The sequence below is a fragment of the Oryzias melastigma genome, unplaced genomic scaffold (assembly GCF_002922805.2).
Source record: "Oryzias melastigma strain HK-1 unplaced genomic scaffold, ASM292280v2 sc02623, whole genome shotgun sequence".
Taxonomy (NCBI): domain Eukaryota; kingdom Metazoa; phylum Chordata; class Actinopteri; order Beloniformes; family Adrianichthyidae; genus Oryzias; species Oryzias melastigma.
The window spans coordinates 1-3,223 of record NW_023419196.1 but is presented as its reverse complement, the minus strand read 5'-3'; the positions used below and the strand labels follow the sequence as shown (position 1 = coordinate 3,223).

Below are 3,223 nucleotides of genomic sequence, written 5' to 3'. Positions count from 1 at the left end.
GGATTTTTGACTCCCGTTTCAATGACTTGATATGCACCAAGAATGAATCAATCATTGAGGAGAGAATCCAGTCGTTTTTCAAAATAAAACTTCCCTCAGAATCAGATTATAAAGAAAAGAAACCAAAAAGATTATAAAGAAAATAAACCAAAAAAATGTTTTTTTTCTTCCTTCACCACAGAGCGGTGCAATTTTGTGACCTGTGAATCACTGCTGAACTTTTCACTGCTCTCCTTCTCTTCTGGAGTTCATAGTTGCTGTGTGTCTCTGCTCCAGGTACTGTCGGGGTAGCCGCCGTAACGGCTGGCCCGGGCCTGACCAACACGGTGACGGCAGTGAAGAACGCACAAATGGCGGAATCTCCTCTGCTGCTTTTGGGAGGAGGTGCTGCTACACTACTGCAGGTGTTTAATCGATGTGAGCTCTCTGGTAGATTCTACATGGGTTATATATATTAAATCCTAAATCGTTTCCCTGACAGGGAAGAGGAGCGCTGCAAGACATCGATCAGATGTCTCTCTTCAAGCCGCTGTGTAAATTCTGTGCCTCCATCAGGACGGTGAGGGAAATCGTGCCGACTCTCAGGAAAGCTCTCGCCGTCGCTCAGTCAGGAACGCCGGGCCCTGTTTTTATAGAGTTCCCCATCGACACCCTGTACCCCTATCACCTTGTGTCCAAAGAGTTTGCACCCAAAACCCCTCCGAAAGGCCTGATGGGAAGCATCATTTCATGGTATGTTATTAGAGTGCAGTTTTTTCTCATTACATAATTATTCTCTGTTGAAATTGATGTATAGTTCTTGTTTTTTTGATTACTTGCAAGGTATCTTCAGAATCACCTCATGAACCTCTTTGCTGGAGCCTGGGAGGCCAGAGATGTCTCTCCTCTTCCTGTCCACATCCCTCAAGCCACGAGCGATCAGGTAGTGCTTCTGTCACACACTTGCCTCAACTCAAATGACAAATAGACAAATAGAATCCATTGGAGAATGGCACGTTTCACCATCTGTTTTGATTTTCCATCTTTGCCAAACTCAGGTACAGAAGTGCATAGAGCTGGTGAGTCGAGCAAAGAAACCCGTCATTCTTCTGGGTAGTCAGGTGACTCTGCCTCCATCGCCGGCCGACCACGTCAGGTAAGGCAGGAAATGGTGGCGGGTTTTCTCATAGAGTACTCAGATTAGATTTAATTGTTCATTTCAAGCAATAAATATAGCACAAATGATTATTTTAATACTCGACTAATGACCGATTATTTTCATATTAGTCGACTAATCAGGTTAAACTGGATGTAAAGCACACATCTTAACCATCATCAGCTTTAAACCAACTACAAATAAAGAAAATTAAAATGATAGTTTGTTAAACTTTTAATGAATTGTGCAGCTTCTTTCCTTCATTAGTTTCCGGTATTAAAACAAGATTAAATCAAATGAGGTCAGCATCTAAAACAAGGAACTATTTTAGATAAAGTTTTGGTCTCACTGACTCTAAAATAAAAAAAGTGCACTTTTTGGTGCTGAACGCTCACAACTTTGTTCAACTTTACTACACTCTGATTCCATATAATATAATGTATCGACTAATCGACTATTAAATTAATGGTCTGTTTCGATGACGCCATCTTTTTGACAGTGTAATTAATTACTCCTAATCATAAATAGATGCATTTACAGTTACAGCACACCAAAGTCACATTGGAGTCATTAAAGTCTCTATTCAGTCTTTTTTTTAGTTATTGTAAAAGGGTTTTTTAATTCTGTCGTTTTCTAGGACATAGTTTCTGCAGAGCAGCTGGAGTTCATTCGAAATTTGCTTCTGAGTCGCTGGCAGGACTGTAAGACCTCCCCCCCATAATTGAGAGCCACTGTTTACACGCTATCCCGCTAGCTTACATTCCCCTACAACCCCTACAAGACAAAAATGGCGAGCAGTGCTGGAGCCGTCCAGCTGCACAGTTTTTATCCAGATTCCAGCTCAGACCAGGAAAACAAAGACGTTCATGGATCTATTTGTCTACAAGTGGATGCATCAGAATGGGGCGGAGCAGGGAGTTTGTGGCCCACCCCCATTGTCTTTATTACAAAAACAATTATTTTTTCAAGCTGCATTTTGTTCATCTCCTCCTGATTCACAACGAATAAATAAATACTCAGAAATGCAGTTTTATTCTTAATTTTCTTTTTATATGTTCTCCATCATCAGAAAAATTCTACAGTAACACATTAAAACACCATTTTCATTGGAGGGGTCTTTAAAAATAATTGTTAAATAGTTTGATTTGTTGCTTGAAAGAGTTGAAAGAAGATGATTTATATAATCCTACCCCTCAGATTATTTGATGATTTAAATCTGTGTCACTGTTCAACAATCTCATGTTTGTTTTTTGTTGCTATAGGAAGGCTTTGGAAGATCTAGGGATCCCCTGCTTTCTCGGAGGCATGTCTCGTGGGCTGCTGGGTAAAGACAGCCCCATCCACATCCGACAGAACCGCAGAGACGCTCTAAAGGAGGCCGACGTGGTTCTCCTAGCAGGTAAAGAACAGGTCAAATCTGGAGTCTGGATTCACTTTACATTTGGGTCTATTTGGGAAATAAACAAAATCCGAGGAACTGAGGACTGCTATTTATAGTCGGGGCTCAAGAGTGCAAAACATTATCTCTGTGACTCCAAATGTCCAAAAGTCTCATTCCTGTATGTGTTTTGCAGGTGTTACAACCTCAAATGATAAAATAGTTTTTTTTTTTTATTTTGCTTCAGAATCAGCTGATACACGGTGATAGTGTGAATGGTAGAAGAATTATGGGAATCCAAAAAGCCAGTTATTTAGGAGTCACTGCGACATTATTGATGGGTTAACTACGGTGGCCCTGAAGGTTCAGTCACACAAACAACTCATCAACACAAAACAATTATAAAGATCTCAACAACAATTAAAACAGCAAAAAAATAAAATAAAAAACCAACATCAAGAATAGAAATCAAAGCAAAATTCCACAAACCAAAACTATAAGAAAGTTTCAAAAAACAAAAGTAAAATTTCAAAAAGTAAAATGAAGGGCTCTGCACTGATCACAAAACGTTAAAAGTTTCTCTTTTTAATTTAAATATCAGCTCTGTGAAGCATTTTAAAGTCTGACTCCAACTATATTTAATCTCAAAGCGTTTTAAAGTTGTCTTTTCATTATGATTCTGCTGTTTTCAGCCAAAACCTAAAAACTTG

The 3,223-nt window shown here is 39.3% G+C and overlaps 1 protein-coding gene across 1 annotated transcript; it reads left to right on the top strand.

Annotated features, from left to right (window-relative positions):
• Positions 1-271: 271 nt before the first annotated feature.
• On the top strand, positions 272-2,534 carry LOC112138706 (2-hydroxyacyl-CoA lyase 2-like; the record flags this gene model as incomplete). Its single annotated transcript, XM_024261315.2, has 5 exons — positions 272-404; positions 482-732; positions 823-922; positions 1,038-1,135; positions 2,398-2,534. Coding segments are annotated over exons 1-5 (640 nt in total), but the record flags the coding sequence as incomplete, so codon positions are not given.
• Between the last annotated feature and the right edge of the window lie 689 nt (positions 2,535-3,223).